This window comes from Rana temporaria, chromosome 6 (genome assembly GCF_905171775.1).
Source record: "Rana temporaria chromosome 6, aRanTem1.1, whole genome shotgun sequence".
NCBI lineage: Eukaryota > Metazoa > Chordata > Amphibia > Anura > Ranidae > Rana > Rana temporaria.
Window position 1 is genome coordinate 118,871,796 of NC_053494.1, and position 20,758 is coordinate 118,892,553.

Sequence of the window (20,758 nt, forward strand, 5' to 3'; positions counted from 1 at the left end):
ACGTCGTTTTAAACGTCGTTTTAGCCCACACACGGTCATTTTGAAAAACAACATAAAAAATTGAAGCATGTTCGAATTTTTTGGGTCGTTTTTCAGAAGACATAAAATTACGTTTTCCCCACACACGGTCATTTTAAATGACGTTTTTAAAAATGTCGTTTTTTTTCATCACAAAAAACGACCGTGTGTACGCGGCATAAATGACAAACAAATTACAGCCTAACTCCAGCTTGAACTTTCGAAGAAGTTACAGCAATGTTTTTTTCCCCCTGACAGTTGTGACAGTATAATAGCTTGTCCAAACCCCTATAACTGTCACTTTTGCTGGAAAGCTTGACCTGCAATTAAATTTGAAAAAAAAAAAAAATACATAGAACATGTTTTATGTATTCATTAACTTGAAAAGGAAGTTTTAGTGGGGTGATTTATAGTCCAGTTGTTTTTATGAAGCAGAACCTTCTGGTAGCCAAACATGAGATTTAAAATTTGTGTGAACCCTTAGTAAACAACCCATTCAGTTTAAAATATAAATGTAAGGCAAACCATTTGTTTGTGTGTAAAAGAAAACTGGCCATGCTGGGATGGATGTGCTTCTGTGCCTAGCATGGTCAGTTTTAAATAGCAAAGCAGGGGAACTGGCAGGATCCTCAGGTATTTCACACAAAGGAAGAAATACAAAAAGAACAGGATACTTTTTAACACAAGCACATGGTACAACAGGCCCATATCAGCAATATGAAATGTTGGGGTAACAATCACTTTAAGCTCAACAGAGAAGATCAACCAGGATTCTGGTTAGAAGAGACTGGATTTGGTTGAGAAATCAGCACCAAGAATGTTCCCTTTCAGCCCACTCCCCACTTGGCCTCATAACAGGCAGATGTTAATTCAGTGCCAACAGTGGCAAATATATTATGTAACGCTTGACAAAGCTGGTTTAGGACATAACCAACTAAAAAGAAATTGTAAGCAATACAATCAGTCAACCTAAATTTAAAGCTGCCCATTCACAACAGACTGTCCACCCAAATATTTTCCTTTAGCCCAGGTTCACACTGGCTGCGGGAGTGAAGCCGTGCAAGTTTAGCTGAACTCGCACGATTTCACTCCCGCTGGCAGTCCCGATTTCGGCCGCGATTTAAGAGACATCTGTGCAGGTTTCTGCACAGATGTCAATGTAAATCGCTGCCCGAAATCGCAAAAAGTAGTACAGGAACTACTTTTTGAAATCGGTGCAGCGCCGCAAATGCGGCGTCGCACCGATTAGGACGGTGTCATTGCCGAAAATTGACGGCAAATGCCGCTGATTTGAAATGCGATTATACATGTGAAATCGCATCTCAAATCGAAGCAAATCGTACCCAGTGTGAACCTGGGCTTAGAGTGGCTGGTGGCACAACCAGAAAATGGTGTTGGTCCTTTGCATTTATTGTCACATCCAACAAATATTGTCAGCTCACACAGGTGACAAGAAAAGGAAACACCCACTTGTGTTTAAAGCTGATTTCCATGTTTCATTTGCCTTTAAATAGTTTGGACAAAGCTCACTAACAGTTGCAATGGCTCTGTGGGCTGTATAAACTGTATGGAGCCTTTGCTACATATAGTTTACAATGCTGTTTTCCTGCAGAGGTTTTGGAACTTCCCATCCTGCTCCTAGAACAGGCTAAGTCGGTAAGGTGGGCTGGTGTCACAAACTCCTGCTCAGCCTAGAATACTCTCTTGTTTAGTTCTCTAGTGTTTTTTGGGTTGGCGGATACCACCCTGGAATGTGAGATTGGTTTTAAATTTTTTAATAAAAGTAGATTTTTGGGAATTACGCTATGGGGGCCCATCTCTTTTTTAAAATGAGGATCCGATACTAGGACTAGACAGGAGGATATGTTTGATTGCTTAAAATCCAGTGAACCAATGACAGCAGAGAGTGCCATTTGAAAGCCTTGGAGGTCTGGAGGATGAAACAAAGGAGCGATCGAGCTGCGTGCTAGCCGCATATACTTCTAAATGATATACCCCTGACGGGGTAATAGTAGTTGGTGAGTGGGAACCCAAAAGGGGAGCACAAGAGTCACCTGATTCCTTCTCCAACTACAGCAAGCACAAGTCAGTTTGGATTTTTTTTGTACTTGTTATAGAAATTTTGTGTGATACACATTTGGACTATATATACTTTTTAGAACTTTATCAACTATGGCCCGGATTCACATACATCGGCGCATATTTATGCCGCCGTAGCGTATCTCTTTTACGCTACGCCGGCGCAGCGCACATAGGCAAGCACTGGATTCACAAAGCACTTGCTCCCACTCGCTGTTAAAGATATGCTGGTTTTTCTCGGCGTAAGCCAGCGTAGGTGGAAGTGGGCGTGAGCCATGCTAATGTGGCGTGACCCCATGCAAATGATGGGCCAAGCGTCATAGAAGTACTTAAAATGAACGGCACATGCACCGTCCCGTGGCCGCATCCCTGTGCGCATGCTCATAATCACGTCAGAACTACTCCCTAAGATAAGACGGATCACTGCCTACGACATGAACGTAACCTCCGCCTAGTCATATTCACGTACAACTTAAACGACAAAAGATACGACGGCTTGTGTTCCCTGGTCCATACCTTTACATGAGTTGCACCTCCTATATGGGGAATAACTTTACGCCGGACGTACGACTTACGCAAACCGCGTATATTATGTTCCGGGCGCAACTACGTTCGTGAATCGGCGTATCTCCCTCATTTGCATATGTGCATAGAAAATCAATGGGAGCGGCAAATGCGCCCAGCGTTAATATGCGCCCACGATACGACGGCGTAGGAAAGATTAAGCCTATTTTCAGGCGTATCTCAGTTTATGGGCACGGCGCATAGATACGACGGCGCATACTTACACTTACGCGGCGTATCTGGAGATACGTCGGCGTAAGTGCTTTGTGAATCCGTGCCTATATTTTTATATGAACTTTATTTCTTTATATGAGTTTTATCTTTATATGACTTTTTCTATTATTACATTTGCTTTTTGTTTGTTTGCACAGTGCTCAGCACAGGAGCACAGTCATTCTTATTAGCCATTGTGTGGTTAAATTAGGATACTTTGAGTGTTATATGATAGTGGAATTATTCGATATAATCACTTATGATCCTTGGGCTGGATTCAGGTAGGAATTGCGCCCTCTTACGGAGGCGCAGCGTACCGTTTTAACGCTGCGCCTCTGTAAATTACCTGCGCTACGCTTCATTCATGAAGCAGTAGCTACGTAATTTGCGCGGGCGCTCTTAAAACTGCCCGGCGTAAGGGCGCGTAATTTAAATGATCCCGTAGGGGGCGTGGATCATTTAAATTAGCCGCGTTCCCGCGCCGAACGTAATGCGCATGCTCCGTCAGGAAACTTTCCCGACGTGCATTGCGGCAAATGACGTCGCAAGGATGTCATTTGCTTCAACGTGAACGTAAATGGCGTCCAGCGCCATTCACGATTCACTTACGCAAACAACGTAATTTTCAAACATCGCGACGCGGGAACGACGGGTATACTTAGCATTGGCTGCCCCTGCTAATAACATGGGCAGCCTTACGCGGAAAACCGGCGAACGTAAACTGCGTACGTAGGGCGCGCGTACGGTTGTGAATCGGCGTTAGTATGCAATTTGCATACTCTACGCTGACCACTAAGGGAACGCCACCTAGCGGCCATCGTAAGAATGCAGCCTACGATACGACGGCATAAGAGCCTTACGCCAGTCATATTTTAGGCTGCAGTCGGCGTAATGAGCTTTCTGAATACAGAAAAGTCGTTACGCCGGCGCAACTAAGCAATTGCGCTGCGTAACTATGGTTACGCAGACGCAATTGCTTACTGAATCCACCCCCTTGTTTTTCTGCAGTGTTTAGAGGAGCTCAGTCACTTTTTCAACCCATAATGGCACAGTCACTTCACTAACCTATGTTTGGTTAAGTAATCAAACTTTAAGGATTGCTTTTTGCGTTACATGCCAGTGGATTATTGCTGTTAGTACTCAGCATTTTATATAAGGTCAGCTATTTAGGGTCACCCTAGACCATTGGCTCACTTATTGGTGTTATTAATTAGAGTACATTTACCTGTGAAGTGCGACCTGACAGATCACTCCTCAGTTCATAGGTAGCACCACTTTCCGCATTTCATATACACATTAGTTGAAGAGTTAAACTTATGTTACAAGTGTTATAATATCCCACATTTTCTAGGTTGTTCTAAACACCGGCAAGCTATAATTTAATTGGGTATTTTTAGACATTGTAGGTCATTTAGTGAAATTCACCACTACTTCAACTAGACATCAAAACGGGGGCACCACTCTATTATGTGATGGCATAGTGCTCGTGGGTAACATAGGTATTCAAGTTTTGTGTCTTGTTCTAGGGTGTCAAACTCCATTTCATTGCATTATAACTAAGAGCCTGTTGTATGGGGTGCGCTACATACAGAATGTAGAGTTCAGGAGTGTGTTACATACAGAGTGAGTTCAGGGATGCACTATGTACAGAGTGAGTGTTTTAGGGTGCGCTATGTACATGCAGGGTTCAGAATTTTGTTGCTTACAGAGTGCAGGGTCCAGAAGTTCATTACATACAGAGTTCGAGGTTCAGGATTTTGTTATGTACAGAGTGCAGGGTTCAGGAGTTTGTTATGTACAGATTGCAGGGTTCAGGAGTTTGTTATGTACAGAGTGCAGGGTTCAGAAGTTCATTACATGCAGGGTACAGGGTTCAGGAGTACGTGTCCCACGGTAAGTGTGTGCAGGGATCTGTTAGATCCCAGAGGTGCTAAGAGCAGAGCTGTCCCTTGTAAACACTGAATGCTTCTGGTTTACAAGCAGAGTGAATGGTGAAAGCCAGAGGTGGAGGAATGGAATTCTGCTAATTTCCAGCTGCAAAACCGGGTATGAAGGCCACATGATAAGGCCTGGTGGGCCAAATTGGGGCCTGGGCCTTTTGTTTGACATATGTGGTCTAGTTGATAAATTTCTCCATCAAGTGATGTCATAGCCATGTGTTGTTGATTCCAAGGAGGTAGTGCTACGTAAAATGATGGAAGCATTATTTACAAACTGATCCGTTTCCGTTATGAACTGGCACATTTGTGTGATAATGTGTTTAGTCATAAATAGCTGCGATATTTTTTAGGCAAAGATTTTTCTGTATCGAAATTGTAATTATTAGCAAAGTCTGAAATTGCAAGATGGGGTTCATAACTAAAAGGCATGTACCAATTTCCTCTGACTTCAAAATAAAAGTTTTCTGAGAAATTAAGCAGTGTACATTTTTACCTGATATGTATCCGTATATATCCGGAGAGTAAATGCCCCAATTTTGTGACAGTAGGATTGCATTGATATGTAATATTGTAATCTAATGTTACACATCTAATTTCTTCCATAGACCCCCGACTTCTTATAGCTTGTACCAATTGGATATGATCATGCTAATAAACACCTTTTTCTAAATATATGAGATGCTGTAGAAATCCATATTACAATGTAAGGCTCCATGCGCACTGAAGCTGATAAACCGTAGTTTATTGGCGTCTTGGCTTTTTTTTAAAAGCCCATAAACTGCACTCTATGTTAGCCTATGTGTCCATGCACACATGGAAGTTTTTTAGTGTTAATGAGCAGTGGAGATTATGGGCTTTTTTCTGAACACCAGAAATTTGCGTTCAAAGTGCCATTTTTCGGCAGGAAAAAATGCTAAAAAACGCGAAACGCTGAAAAACGCTCATTACTGCTCAAAAACGCTCAAAAACCCTGCTCACCAGCGTTTTTTAGCGTTTCTTATCCATTGAAAAAAAAAAGCTACACTGAAAGACGCTAATAAACACTATTGCAAAAATGCTAAAAAACATTGAAAGGCTCCCTGCAAAGCTACTGGCGTTTTTTATAGCTTTTTTTTTAGCTTCCAGTGTGCATGGAGCCCAAGGCTGAATTCCTTTGTATATTCCATCTGGATCAGCGTTATTGTCACTTTAATGTGAAGAAAAATGACTGCAAGAAATTGAAAGTCAACTTCATGTGCTATGTAAAATTTTCTGCTGTATTTCTTATAAACTAAATGCTATTCGCTGGAAAAAGTAAAAGAATGAGGAAATGAAAATAATTTATCATTTGTCTATAACATATTCTTGTTTTTGCTTAAAACGTTGGGCAGAAAAGTTGAAGTCATCAGCCTGGTTTCCTGCCTAGTATGTAGTAGGGCTGAATGAAAGCCTATAGTGTGATAGATTTGGTAAGATAGAGGCGGAGATAAGCATAGGAAAAAATGATAGAAACAGGTGTCACATTTACATTGGGGTCTGATGAGCAGTAGAATATGCTGTCGTTGTGTGGAGGCCCTCTTCTGCTGCACGCAACTGATATGTGAATGAATAACCCAAAATTTACCTGAACCCTAGTTACGTATGTCATTCCCCACAGATGCATTGAGTTAAGTTCTAAGACGTAATGCAGCCATGGTTCTGTGGATAATTCTAACAGGTCTGGTCACATTGGTTCAGTGTAAAGGTAAGTAAAAACTATTTTGGTTCTAAATGCAAATATATCAGTTATACTATCAAATTGTTCCATTATACGATTATGACACCTCTCGAAGGACCTGTATTTTAGCTATTTGTAAAATATATGCAGTATGTTATCAAGTTTAATTATGGATTAAATGCATGTATTTTAGTAAAGGTAAAAAAAAAGGTAAAAGGTTCCTTTTAGGAAAGGCGATGTGTTAACAAATTAATTTGCTGGCTGGTGTTATTGGTTACAAGTAACAATACACCTGACATATGTGGAATTATAATGGATTTTCCACTGTTGGTTTTGTGTTCTACAACATCATGCCAGCTATAGGTATTAAAGGTTGAACCTGATAGCCACAGTTTTTTTTTTAATCATTACTGAGCTAATAAAATTAAGTAGTGGAAGGAGCAATTCTAGGCTGTAGTCTTTAGCAACTGTTTGAATTTTACTATTCAGCAGCTGCAATTGCTTCTAGTTTCTGTTTAATGATACACTTGCTGCCTTATGTAATACATGTACTAACTAAATTGATCTATATCCAGCTCCAGTAAATCATCATCTTCTCAATCAAGAAAGTTCCCTATGTATTATGTGGTTTTATGTATGTTTGTGCCTAATGAACATTTAAATCTTTCAGCTTATAAAATAAGTTTTACTAAGAGAAATACAGAGGCTTGTCATTGCTAAGTTTCTTCTGAAAATGCTAGTTGCTTGGCTGTCTCTGATTGCAATAACTTCTGATTCACTGACCTGAAACAAGCACACAGGACATCAGAAGTTCTGATCTGCATGTTTGCTATAAATCACTGCCTCAGAAATAATTCTGAAACCACTAAATTGGAGTAAGTTGAATCTTATCACATCCTAATGCACATCAATATGCAGCCAGGAAGAGGTGGTCTTTATGGCTTTGTTTTTTTTCTCTTGTTAAGTGGGTTTCTTGTTTTCCGGATACTCAAGCAGTCATATGGGCTGCTATGTACATGTTTACAAGTTGATATTGAGTTTCAGTTACCCTGACCTAATTGAACATGACAGTCAACTACTGTTACACATTTAAAAATATTTTAAAGTTAGGAAATATTAAGGCTGCCACTGCTGACCTATACCTCTAAATATTCGACTTCCTTTGCTGCCCTTCCAATTTAGTGGTTTCAGAATTTTTCCTTAGGCTTGATTCACACCTATGCAGTTTTACTGCTTTTTGCATTTTGCAGATTTGCTCTACAGTCCATTTACCATGGTTTCCTATGGAACATGTTCTGTAGTGCAAATCTGCAAAATGCAAAATCACTAAAAATGCATAGGTGTGAATCAAGCCTAAGGGACAATTCTGAAACCACTAAATTGGAAGGGCAGCAAAGGAAGTCGAATCTTTAGAGGTATAGGTCAGCAGTGGCAGCATTAATATTTCCTAACTTTAAAATATTTTTAAATGTGTAACAGTAGTTGACTGTCATGTTCAATTAGGTCAGGGTAACTGAAACTCAATATCAACTTGTAAACATGTACATAGCAGCCCATATGACTGCTTGAGTATCCTGAAAACAAGAAACCCACTTAACAAGAGAAAAAAAACAAAGCCATAAAGACCACCTCTTCCTGGCTGCATATTGATTCTTAAATATCCTACAAGAGTAAACGGCACGCTGTAGTGTTTTTTTTATTATAAAAATTATAATATATAACCTATATACAAAAGTATTTGATCCCATACAAAAACTGCAATAACTGACATGTTATGTAACTTTTGGTAAGTGACAGTTGGAATTGGATTTTTAATACGATTACGGGACATGAAGGCAGTCATTTGCGCAGCAATTGCTGTCAATTTGTTACTCCACAAAAGTTTAATACTGGTTTTAATATAGATTTGTGAAGTCCAAATTTTATCCTTTGTTGAGCCTGATGAAAAGGAAGTGGTGTTGCCTACAAAATGCATTGGATGTTTTTATATAACTTTTTTCTTACCAGCAATTAAAATGACCTTTGATTATTTTGTCCCGTTTTGGTATTGCACTCCTTTCTGTATTTCTATGATTTGTAATCTCATCCCATGTCTCTAATATATAAAGTGAGTTTGGTATACTAAAGTAGTAGTGTGTGTTTACTTACGTTGGCTACAAATGGTACAGGTAAAGTTGGCATGCAGTAAATGTTTCTATTATATCAGTAAATTGTAGTCAATATGCATGCATTCAGCGGGGTTGACTTACCAGAAATTTAGGAGATGTTCACTTCAAAGTGTATCTTAAAGTGGAACTTCACTCTCTCAATCAACATTGATTATTTTTCATCAATATGCTGCTAGCATTAGTAAATAAATAGGAAAGCATATCATATTTGCTTGTTTTAAACTTTTTTTTTTTTTTACATGTCTTCAGTTATTTCCTTGTTTCCATGCCTAGGCAAATTATGTCATACATCCCAGGAGTCTTCAGTAGGGAAGGAGGGACTTTCTTAGCTAAGCAAATTTTTCTCTGCTTGCATGTCTGAGCTAAGGGCGGGTGAATTCCAGGAAGTAAATGTTACCTGAATCATCTGCCCTTACTCAAGATGGCCATGGCCGGAAATTCTAGAGGGTATTTTTCATAGTGAATTCTTAACAAAATAAAGCATGGAGACCTGAATGGATGGGGGCGTTTTCTTTAAATATTAAACATGAATTAAATAGCATTTTTGGTTTGTGGTGTTCAGATGAAGTGTAGTTCCACTTTAACTAAACTTACAGAATATGGTTAAGCTCTGTTCACTTCAATTATCCAATCCTAAGTAAGGAAATAAACACATTTTTAAAAAGAAAGGGGTAGATCCACGTACAACGGCGCATTATTGCACCGGGCGTAGCGTATCTAAGATACACTACGCCGCTGTAACTTACTTTTTTTTTTTTAATCCTCAACGAATTTAAGCCGTAAGTTACGGCGGCGTAGTGTATCTTTTGCGGCGTAAGGGTGCGGAATTCAAATGGAAGTGATGGGGGCGTGTTTTATGTAAATACGTTGTGACCCGATGTAAACAACGTTTTTTTTTAAACTGCGCATGCGCCGTCCGTGGGGGTATCCCAGTGTGCATGCTCGAAATTAACCCGGAACAAGCCAATGCTTCTGGTGACGTCATTCTACGCAAATCCCTATTCGCGAACGACTTACGCAAATGACGTAAACATTTCAAATTTCTAGGCGGGAAGGACGGCCATACTTAACATTGAGTACGCCTCATAACAGCAGCTTTAACTATACGGAGGAAAAAGCCGAACGCAAACGACATAAATAAATGCGCCGGCCAGACGTACGATCGTGGATCGCCGTAACTAGCTAATAAGCATACTCGACGCGGATTTAGACAGAAACGCCACCTAGCGGCCGCCGACAAATTGCAGCTTAGATCCGACGGCGTACTAAGACGTACGCCTGTCGGATCGACCCGAGATGCCGTTGTATCTTGTTTTGTGGATACAAAACAAAGATACGACGCGGGAAATTTTAAATTACGCCGGCGTATCAATAGATACGCCAGTGTAATTCTTTTGTGGATCTGCCCCAAAATACCTAACATATGATTAGGTATTTAAACCGAACATAGCTTTCCTTTATTCAGTAATCCTTGTAAAGTGAGCATTCCTTATTCTTTTGTAAGGAAATTCTACTGAATGCATCATATTTACTACAATTTCTATTTCATAGATATATTATAGATGCAATCGTTGTATGTCTGCTTCATCTGTATCACCATCAAAAATCATTATTAAGTCCCAAAGGAGCTGTGATAATTGAACTTTAATTATAATTTAACTGGCAGGTTAAAGCAGGAAACCAACCCTATGGCTAAATTCATAGATGGAAAAACACAGATTTGAACTGCAAGATTTTCCAAAATATTGTAATTTTTGTCAGACACTTGTGATTCACACATCCCTAAAATACTGCACACCCAGGGTGGTAGCACCAGTACTCAATGTTACAGCATTGCATTTCCTTTGTTACTTGACTATGAACGCGAACCATTACACAGATAAAAATCCACTTTGCGCTTCTGCCCTATTGTAAGATGCCTAAATCACTATCCCATCAGAGCCCTGTGATTGAAATATGTTAAAAGGGCAGCAATGTGTAAGGCAATAGAGCACCATTTGCTTACATTGACAAACTTCCCCCCTCCCAGTCTAATTTATTTAATGCATAGGACTGTGATAGGTAGATTCGGGCACTTCCGAGAATGTCTTGATTCTATCCTTGCCCCCAGTGCAATCAGTGTTTCCTCCCACCAACTTCTGTGTCACTACAGGACACAGTAAAAAAAAAAGTGAACAGAGGGGGAACCACTGAGTGCAAAAGGATACAAGGAACATCAACACTTCTGGAAGTGTCTATTTCTGAAGTATTCCTAAAGTTTTCTTCACCTGGCTGCTTAGTAATTTTTCAAAATCTAATTTGCAACTTGGCTAAAATGTGTTTTTAGTATTTATTTGAAGTTCAGTGACCAAATGATTACATAAAGCAAATGTACATTTTTCCCTTACATTACTAACTAATGTCTTTATATGTAACAAAGTCTCGCCAGGTTTGTGCTTACTCAACCACCCCCATAAGATGAAACTTATACTGGATGGGGTTGTACACATGCCACAGCAACAATTTTTTTTTAATGGCAAAAACTATACCCTATATTGCATTTGACAACCACCCTGCAAGCATGTGTAATACATGCAGTTGCAGCGCAAATGGGGAGGAGGTGACATATTGCCTCCCAGTTGCCTGTCAATTGGCCTTGAAAAAAACAAGCCACCACTGATCACTTTTTGGAAGGTGTGACAAGGACTGCCACAAGTGTGGGTGACCCCTTGAAGTTACACTGCTGAAAATAGATGGGGGATTTAATAAAGGGTAATATAGACACCCTTTAGAATTCTGTCAGGTTTCCACACCACATTTGTCGGTGTTTGCATCTGATTCATGTTCCTGTCAGAGACCTGGCCCTGAGGTCAAAGATTTTTATTCAGTTTAACAGCAGCTTTGCTACCGCCCATTGCCATCCATGGTCAACCAAATGTAAGGCAGACTTGGTGTGGGAACTCGTCCCAAATATACCCAAGAGTAGTGTTGCTCACGAATATTCGCATTGCGAATATTCGACTCGAATATAGCATATTCGAGAAATCGCGCTATATTTCGAAATTCGCGGTGAATATTCGCAATTCCGAATATTCGATTTTTTACAATTTTTTTTTTGAATCAGATCACATCCTAGATATCTCCATCGACGTCTAAAAGCATTGCTGGTATCATTAGAGACCCTGGGCCGAGTAGCTGAAGCGTTCATTGAATTTTCCAGAAAGATCGCAATGCGATTATTCGGCAAACGCAATATCGCGCGATTATTTTCCTCGCCCCGATCTTCCGCATCAGAGCGATTTTTACAGTTTCATTTTTAAAACAGATCACATCCTAGTGATCTCCATAGACGTCTGAAAGCATTGCTGGTATGATTAGAGCCATTGGGCCGAGTAGCTGAAGCGATCATTTTATATTGCCGAATATTCGCAATGCGAATATTCGGCAATAGGAATATTGCGCGATTATTTGCTCCGCCCTTTTGCATCAGAGCCAATCAGAGTTCTCCTTCCACACTCGTCACAGGTTAGCAACCAATAGGAACCTGCCTGCATGGACATTATATAAGCTCACTCCCAGCACCATTTCATTGCAGATTCAGAAGCTGGCTATAGAGTGTGGAGGCTGTTTCTGTGTTCCTGGTTTCCTGTGTCTTTGTTCTTGATTGATTTAGATCATCACCAGCATTGCTATTTAGTGATTCCAGTGGATCTTTTCCAGTATATCAACTGCTTTTTTCAAAGCAATAGACCCAAGAGCTTTTTTCAAAGCTACGTTTTGTGCTGTTTTGTGCTGTTTTTTTCATTTGTGTTACTGTTTGATCCTGCAATCCTCCCTGTTCAGTTATATTTGCAAGAGATTTCAGAACACGTTTTGCTGAGCTTTATAAAAGAGCTTTTCTAAAAGCTAAGTTTTGTTCATCTTGTGTTACTGTCAGATCTTGCAGGTTCGCTGTTCAGTGATATTTGATAGGCATCTCAGTTCAAATTTTGTTTAGTTTTCCCTAAAGAGCTTTTATAAAAGCTAAGTTTTGTGTTCAGTTTAGTTAAATTTTGTGTAGTAAGTGTACACACTGTTAGTGTACATTTATTTCATCTAGCTTAGCTTAGTGTGTGTTTAGTGTCTGTGTTTTGTGTTTAAAAAAAAAAAAAAAAAAAAAAAGTTAGTGTTTGTTTAGTGCTTTTTTTTTTTTTTTTTTTATTTTGTAGTCCTTGTCTGGTGTACTACTTTTCTTATAGTTTAGTAGCTGTCTGTGTACGTCTTTGTCTGCGTGCCTGTCTTGTAAAAAAAACACAAAAACACATTTTGTTCACATTTTCCCCCCCAATAAAGTTTAACCCCCCCACACACATATCAGCAATTATGAGCGGCATCCGTGGCCGTGGCAGTAGGGGTAGGGGAGTTACTCCCAGTGCTGGATCGCTGCCAGCACGGGGTACCTCTCGTGCCCCTACTAGTGGTAGAGGATCGGGTGCAAGGGGAGTACGCCTGATCCGGGAGTTCTTCCCATCGGGCAGCCGCCCGATATTGCCATCTCAGGCTCAAGTAGTGGTGGACTACATGGGGCACAGCAGTGCCACTGAGTCGTCGGTCCCGACTCACAGTAGTACCACCATTACACCGTTGCCTGTACTACCCCCCCCCAGCCCCCAAGAGTCCAGCATCTTACTGTTCGACAGCGACAGTGATAGGGATCTCTTGGGGGAGGCCATGCATCAGGCAGACCTCCAGCTCTGTCCTGATGGTCAGGACCTTTTTGAAGGGATGGATGAGGAGGATGGGATACCTGCTGGCAGTATCCCAGAGACATCCCTTCAAACTGGTGCTGCTGTTTTGGTGCAGGAAACAGCAGCACCTAGTCAGACCCAGGCGTGGGTGAGGGGACAGCGGAGCCAGGCTAGAGGCTCCATGTCACGTGGTTCCCTCAGACCAACACATCTCAGCCCTTGGTCTGACATCTCTGGGGGCGAAGAGGGTGACCCATCATGGTTGCCATCTGACGCGTCGGCTCACTACGTCAGTGACGACGGGGAAGGTAGGCACCCTGGTGAAACGGTGCGCCAGGTCACCACCAGGGAGACCATCGTCAGGGTCTCCACTGGTGATGGCAGCAGGAGGTGTCAGGAGGAGGAGCAGCAGCAGCAGCAGCAGCAGCAGGCAGCTCCACCTGTGCGCACCGAATCCCAGCAGGTGCAAGTAAGCGTCACCCCATCTGACAGGAGGGCGGTGCTGAAGTCACCTGTCTGGAATTTCTTTACCCTGGTGGCAGACAACCCTACCGTGGCCATCTGCCGGATTTGTAAAGTGAGGGTGAAGAGAGGGAAGTGTTTGGCTCGGGTGGGTACCACAGCCCTGAACCAGCACCTGAGGATAAACCACTGGGCGTTGTATGAGGAGATGAAGCGTGGTGGTGGTAGCAGCGCCACCACCACAAGTGAGCAGGGTACAGCAGCCCCTGCCACATCTTCATCTGTTTCCAGCAGGTCATGCCCCCCCGCTCCCTCTAGTAGAGGTACTGGTACCGGCAGCCAGACCTCTACTTCCACAGCACCCTCCACGTCTGTGTCCCGCACTGCCGTCCGGCGCCAGGCGTCGATTTCAGACGCCTTTGACCGCACCACTCCCTTCCCCCCTGGAGACCGACGTGTGCGTTCCCTCAATGGGCTCCTGGCAAGGGTTATTGCCCAACATCTGCTGCCCTTCAACATAGTTGACAGCAACCCCTTCAGGCAGATGTTGGAGCAGGCCCAACCCCAATGGCGTGTCCCCAGCCGCCATTTCTTTGCCAGGACTGGTGTCCCTGCCCTACACCAGCACATTGTGCAGAATGTAACCCTGTCGCTGGATCACGCTGTCAGCGACAGGGTTCATCTGACAATGGATGGCTGGACCAGCAGGCATGGGCAGGGACGCTACATCAGCTTCACGGCCCATTGGGTTTCCCTCCGAGGCGTCGGTGAGGGATCGTCGGCAACCGATCTTGTGGTGCCGCCCCGGGGTGTCCAGGGGAGAACTGCTGGTCTCCCTCAAGCCACTGTCTCCGCAGCTGCTGAGCCTCCCAGCAAGCGCCCCCGTAGCTACTCAAGTGTGGGGCACGTGCGCTGTCAGGCCGTGCTCCAGCTTGTTAGTTTAGGGGACCGGAGACACACTGCAGAAGAAGTGCTGAAAGCACTTCAAGCTCAGGTCCAGAAGTGGCTGACACCCCGAAGGCTCCAGCCAGGTATGGTTGTCTGCGATAACGGCAGCAACCTACTCGCCGCCCTCCATGCTGGCAGTCTGACGCACGTGCCCTGTCTGGCACATGTCCTCAACCTGGTGGTGCAGAAGTTCCTGCGCACTTATCCAGGGTTGAGTGACATTGTGGCAAAGGCGCGTAGGATTGCCAGCCACTTCAGGCGCTCCCCAACCGCTACCGCGTCCCTGTCCAAATTGCAGCGGAAGTACAATCTGCCCCTTCACAGGCTGATTGTGGACAGTGTGACGCGGTGGAACTCCACCCTCCACATGCTGAAGAGGTTGTGGGAGCAGCAAAGGGCGGTGAGGGAGTACCTGATGGAACTAGGCACTCAGAGGGCTTCACCACAACTCCCTTTCATCGCCTGTGCGCAGTGGGGGCAGATAAACCAGGTCTGCCAAGTGTTGTCCTCCTTCGAGCAGGCGACCAAGATGGTCAGCAGTGAGCAAATTGGCCTCAATAGCGTGCTGCCAATACTGTTCATGCTGGAGAGGACACTAGATCGCCTGCTCGAGGCTGGGGAGAGTGCCTTGGTGGAGCAGGAGGAGGCAGCAATGCTCCACCGAGACCAGGGCCAGGACCAGGAGGAGGAGGAGGAGGAGGAGGATGATGATGAAGAGGAGGAGGAGGTGGTTGCTGGTGTCGTCCCGGAGTCAGGGCCTGGTCAGGAGGGAGAGCCGGTGTTGGGGGCACCGATAGTCCGGGGGTTGGGCATGTCTGAGTTTGACCAGCAGCGCCTCAGGGAAGAAGAGTCGCACCTCATTCACCTGGCCAGCATTGAGGAGTCACAGCGGGCTGTGCTCTTCCCCATGGCTGCCCACATGCTGAGATGCCTCAGGAGGGACCCCCGGGTTAAGACCATCAAGACGAGGGATGATTTCTGGATGGCCACCCTTTTGGATCCCAGGTGCAAGGGGAAACTGGAGCAGTTCATCCCAGCCAGCCGGAGGCAGCACCGGATGGAGGAACTGCAGGCAGCCATTGTCAGACGGTTGGAGCAGGCAACTCCCCGGCCTCCAGTTGTCCCCCCTCATCTCACCCAGCAGGTGGCTGCACCCAGCTGCAGCCGAGCAGGGGACCTAATGGAAGAGATGAGGATGTTCTTCCAAACCGAGCGACCCAGTACCACCACCAGCAGCAGCAGCAGCAGTCACCACCAGCGGCTGGCCCACATGGTGGCAGACTACATGGCGTCCGTCGGTGCTTCTGACAGTATGAGCACCGACGACCCCATGGAGTACTGGGTTGCCAGATTGGACACCTGCCGCGAGCTCGCTCAGTATGCGCTGGAGTTATTGTCTTGCCCCCCCTCCAGCGTACTATCTGAGCGGACATTCAGCGCGGCAGGTGGGGTGGTCACGGACAAGAGGACCCGTCTGTCCACAGAGTCCGTGGACAGACTCACATTCATAAAGATGAATGAGTCCTGGATCGGCGGTGACTTTCTGGCACCCGTCGTCGGTTCAGGGCGCTGAAGGGTCCCTTGCCATGCATTCCCTGATGAAGCCCCGGACCTGATGTATTTACAGTGCTGAATATAACTATTTCAACATCAGAGAAAATCAATGTTAATATTTGGTACAGTAGGCTTTCTTTGCAATTACAGCGGTCAAACATTTCTTGTAGTTTTACACCAGCTTTGCACACACTGGAGGAGGGATTTTGGCCCACTCCTCCACACAGATCTTCTCTACATCAGTCATGTTTCTGGGCTATCGCTGAGAAACACGGAGTTTGAGCTCCCTCCAAAGATTCTCTATTGGGTTTAGGTCTGGAGACTGGCTAGGCCACGCCAGAACCTTGATATGCTCCTTACAGAGCCAATCCTTGGTTATCCTGGCTGTGTGCTTTGGGTCATTCTCATGTTGGAAGACCCAGCCTCGACCCATCTTCAAAGCTCTAACTCAGGGAAGGAGGTTGTTGCCCAAAATCTTGCAATACATGGCCCCGGTCATCCTCTCCTTAATACAGTGCAGTCACCCTGTCCCATGTGCAGAAAAACACCACCAAAGCATGATGCTACCACCCCCATGCTTCACATTAGGGATGGCGTTCTTGGCATGGTACTCATCATTATTCTTCCTCCGAACACGGTTAGTGAAATTATGATCAAAAAATTATATTATAGTCTCATCTGACCACATGATTTTCTCCCATGACTCCTTTGGATCAGTCAAGACAATTATGTCAGCAGTTATTTCACACCCTATATACTCTTATTAAGACTGCTGTACATCATGGCAACTCCTGCCCATGTGATATGACTCTGTATCAACTACTACTGTTAATACTACTACTGCTGCTTCTGCTGCTGCTGCTGCCCAGTCAAGACACCTATGTCAGCAGTTATTTGACACTCTATATACTCCTATTCCTACTGCTGTTAATGATGGCACCTCCTGCCCATGTGATATGACTCTGTATCAACTACTACTGTTAATACTACTGCTGCTTCTGCTGCTGCTGCCCAGTCAAGACACCTATGTCAGCAGTTATTTGACACTCTATATACTCCTATTCCTACTGCTGTTCATCATGGCACCTCCTGCCCATGTGATATGACTCTGTATCAACTACTACTGTTAATACTACTGCTGCTTCTGCTGCTGCTGCCCAGTCAAGACACCTATGTCAGCAGTTATTTGACACTCTATATACTCCTATTCCTACTGCTGTTCATCATGGCACCTCCTGCCCATGTGATATGACTCTGTATCAACTACTACTGTTAATACTACTGCTGCTTCTGCTGCTGCTGCCCAGTCAAGACACCTATGTCAGCAGTTATTTGACACTCTATATACTCCTATTCCTACTGCTGTTCATGATGGCACCTCCTGCCCATGTGATATGACTCTGTATCAACTACTACTGTTAATACTACTGCTGCTTCTGCTGCTGCTGCCCAGTCAAGACACCTATGTCAGCAGTTATTTGACACTCTATATACTCCTATTCCTACTGCTGTTCATCATGGCACCTCCTGCCCATGTGATATGACTCTGTATCAACTACTACTGTTAATACTACTGCTGCTTCTGCTGCTGCTGCCCAGTCAATACACCTATGTCAGCAGTTATTTGACACTCTATATACTCCTATTCCTACTGCTGTTCATGATGGCACCTCCTGCCCATGTGATATGACTCTGTATCAACTACTACTGTTAATACTACTGCTGCTTCTGCTGCTGCTGCCCAGTCAAGACACCTATGTCAGCAGTTATTTGACACTCTATATACTCCTATTCCTACTGCTGTTCATCATGGCACCTCCTGCCCATGTGATATGACTCTGTATCAACTACTACTGTTAATACTACTGCTGCTTCTGCTGCTGCTGCCCAGTCAAGACACCTATGTCAGCAGTTATTTGACACTCTATATACTCCTATTCCTACTGCTGTTCATCATGGCACCTCCTGCCCATGTGATATGACTCTGTATCAACTACTACTGTTAATACTACTGCTGCTTCTGCTGCTGCTGCCCAGTCAAGACACCTATGTCAGCAGTTATTTGACACTCTATATACTCCTATTCCTACTGCTGTTCATCATGGCACCTCCTGCCCATGTGATATGACTCTGTATCAACTACTACTGTTAATACTACTGCTGCTTCTGCTGCTGCTGCCCAGTCAAGACACCTATGTCAGCAGTTATTTGACACTCTATATACTCCTATTCCTACTGCTGTTCATCATGGCACCTCCTGCCCATGTGATATGACTCTGTATCAACTACTACTGTTAATACTACTGCTGCTTCTGCTGCTGCTGCCCAGTCAAGACACCTATGTCAGCAGTTATTTGACACTCTATATACTCCTATTCTACTGCTGTTCATCATGGCACCTCCTGCCCATGTGATATGACTCTGTATCAACTACTACTGTTAATACTACTGCTGCTTCTGCTGCTGCTGCCCAGTCAATACACCTATGTCAGCAGTTATTTGACACTCTATATACTCCTATTCCTACTGCTGTTCATGATGGCACCTCCTGCCCATGTGATATGACTCTGTATCAACTACTACTGTTAATACTACTGCTGCTTCTGCTGCTGCTGCCCAGTCAAGACACCTATGTCAGCAGTTATTTGACACTCTATATACTCCTATTCCTACTGCTGTTCATGATGGCACCTCCTGCCCATGTGATATGACTCTGTATCAACTACTACTGTTAATACTACTACTGCTGCTTCTGCTGCCCAGTCAAGACACCTATGTCAGCAGTTATTTCACACCCTATATACTCTTATTAAGACTGCTGTTCATCATGGCACCTCTTGCCCGAGTGATTTGACACTGTATTGTCAATGTCTACTACTACTATTACAGCTCAGTCAAGACACCTGTGTCCCAATTTTTTGGTACACTATTGACTACTATGACCACTACTGATGCTGTAAAGTATTCCCCAAGTGTTTTTATGCTATGTATTACTATTACCACTACTGCTTGTAAATCATGCCTGTGTGATACTTAGTGGGAATGCTTTAATAAGCATTCCTAGTATGGATACCCGTAAATGTATTAATCTTAATTAGTGTGAATGCTTTAATAAACATTTCCAGTATTGATATCCGTAAATTTAGTAATCTTATTATTCCTTAAGTTTTTTGGTTCTGCGTAACTTCGGCATACTTTCAGCTATTGAGACCATTCAACTGTAAAAATGTTCGTCTCGTTCAGCTAATGATGGGACTTCTTCAAGTTTTTTTCTACTTTTTACACTTTTATAAATTTTAAGCTTTTAGACCCTTTTTTTAAACATTGAAGTCAATGAGAACATCCTTTTCCCCTTTGAATTCACATGCCATGCCAAAAGTTTCAGCTACTTCATACTTTCACTTACAGACACTGAAAAAACTTTAAAGCGGTCACAAAATATTTAGCTATCCGGCTATGACTTTTCAGATCGTTATCGTTTACAATTTTTTGGTGAAAACGCAATTTACGTTTTGCGAATTTTTCACAAAAATGCAATAGGTTATAATGTAATCCTATGGAGGGGATTTAGAGTCTGTCATGTGACCTTAACATTGGAGATCTTTGTAATTAAAAATATCTTTACAAAAAGGGGAAACAAATTGGTCTCACGCCCACAAGATCTACTTTTCATACACAATTTTTATATCAAAACGTAGCTATGCTTGTCTGGTTTATGGCAATGTGACCAATTCTGCGATACGTATTTTAGTTTTAATTATTGGAGCAACAGCCAGAAATTATGTCTCATAGACTCTCATGTGAAATTATCTAAAAAATGTTGCTGCAGAACTCACAAAGACGCTCTTTTCTAAATCGCAGAAATGGCCACATTTTTAAGTTTATCTACATAAATTTCATATCGATGCGTTTACAAGGGCCGTGTATTTCAAACGGTGTAGTCGTTGTATCAATTGCATGTACGTTTGAGGATTTATTAAGCTTTGTTTGGAGGCTTAAATCATGTATTAGATCTGTGAATTAAAAGCGTTTGTAATGTTATTTCTTTCCATAAATAACTTTCCTGACCTCAGTGCAATATTCCTCCTCACTGACCTGGGGGGGAGGGGAAACCTATTGAGGGGGGAGGGGCGACCAGGAAGTCAGCATACTCTATACTTTGCAGATAGAGAAAGAAGCTGTGTGTCCTAAAGATAGTGTAGTGGTTATGGTGAATGTCTTTGGCAAGGGGCTCACCAATTAAGCTATTCAGCATTCCCACTCGCATTTTCCTCAGGAAATGCATTGTCTAGTTATATTATATTTTAATACTCCTGCTGCTGCCTCCATGCTGAGTAAAGCTTCATGACCTTTCTGGCACAGCGGATCCACCAACAGCCTCCGCTACAAGCTACCAGACCGGACTACCAG

At 43.4% G+C, this 20,758-nt stretch overlaps 1 protein-coding gene across 1 annotated transcript in view; it reads left to right on the top strand.

Moving 5' to 3' along the window:
• Positions 1-6,088: 6,088 nt before the first annotated feature.
• Positions 6,089-20,758, top strand: part of CD28 (CD28 molecule) — a 73,355-nt gene continuing 58,685 nt past the window's right edge. The window contains exon 1 of the mRNA XM_040357286.1: positions 6,089-6,537. Within this exon, the coding sequence (XP_040213220.1) occupies positions 6,486-6,537 (52 nt within the window). The 5' untranslated portion in view covers positions 6,089-6,485. The remainder of the gene's footprint in view (positions 6,538-20,758) is intronic.